Source organism: Salvelinus alpinus, chromosome 20 (genome assembly GCF_045679555.1).
Source record: "Salvelinus alpinus chromosome 20, SLU_Salpinus.1, whole genome shotgun sequence".
NCBI lineage: Eukaryota > Metazoa > Chordata > Actinopteri > Salmoniformes > Salmonidae > Salvelinus > Salvelinus alpinus.
Window position 1 is genome coordinate 33,567,153 of NC_092105.1, and position 1,069 is coordinate 33,568,221.

The window sequence follows — 1,069 nt, forward strand, 5'->3', positions numbered from 1 at the left end:
TGGTCAGGTATAAAAGAAAGGGTTAAACCAGGTAGAAAGTCAGTTCAGGAGCAGCAACCAGCAGCACAGTGAGCAAATATGTCCAACACCAGCATGAACATGGGCAGGGTAAGCACTGGCAAGATTTCTTAGAATTATTTTTACTTTAATTTTCAGAGATTGTTATACAAAAGGGCTCTTGTGCTCTACGCACCCCTAACTACAACATGATCATTTTACTTATCCCAATAACCTGGTTACCAGTGGGACTAAATAGCGCTGCAAATTCCTCTAAAATGTTTGTTTCCTACAATTGTTTAATTCAAAGATATGATTCCCTTTTATTTTCAGGCCACCTTCTACGAGGACAGGAACTTCCAGGGCCGCTCTTATGAGTGCAGCTCCGACTGCCCTGACATGTCTTCCTACATGAGCAGGTGCCAATCCTGCAGGGTTCAGAGCGGCTGCTTCATGGGGTACGAGCGCCCCAACTACATGGGAAACCAGTTCTTCATGAGGAGGGGAGAGTACTCAGACTATCAGAGTATGATGGGAATTACCGATGGTATCAGGTCCTGCCGCATGATCCCCATGGTAAGCCATATGATATTCAGGCTAATGTAACAGTCCCACTAGAAGTAGCTGTGTGAAGTCCATAATCACACAAATCATATTGGCCCTGTGAGCTTATCAACAGTATGGTGTAGTCAGTAATTATTTCAACTATTTGTATTTCCCAAATAACAGCACCGTGGAAACTTCAGGATGAGGATCTACGAGAGGGAGAACTTCGGAGGTCAGATGCACGAGATGATGGACGACTGTGACTCCATCCAGGAGCGTTACCGTATGTCTGACTGCCAGTCCTGCAACGTGATGGACGGCCACTGGCTGATGTATGAGCAGCCCCACTTCAGAGGCAGGCAGATGTACATGAGGCCTGGAGAGTACAGGAACTTCAGCGATATGGGCATGGGAATGGGAGGCATGAGCGGTGGCATGAGGTTCATGAGCATGAGGCGTATCATGGATAACATGACTATGTAATTTTCTCAAAATTGTTGATTAAATTTATTTCAACATTTTAAAA

The 1,069-nt window shown here is 45.1% G+C and overlaps 1 protein-coding gene across 1 annotated transcript; it reads left to right on the plus strand.

Annotated features, from left to right (window-relative positions):
- Positions 1-1,069, plus strand: LOC139546696 (gamma-crystallin M3-like). Its single transcript, XM_071355388.1, has 3 exons — positions 1-108; positions 331-573; positions 727-1,069. Exons 1-3 carry the CDS (start codon positions 79-81, stop codon positions 1,024-1,026), a joined length of 573 nt encoding a protein of 190 aa, XP_071211489.1. The 5' UTR covers positions 1-78; the 3' UTR covers positions 1,027-1,069.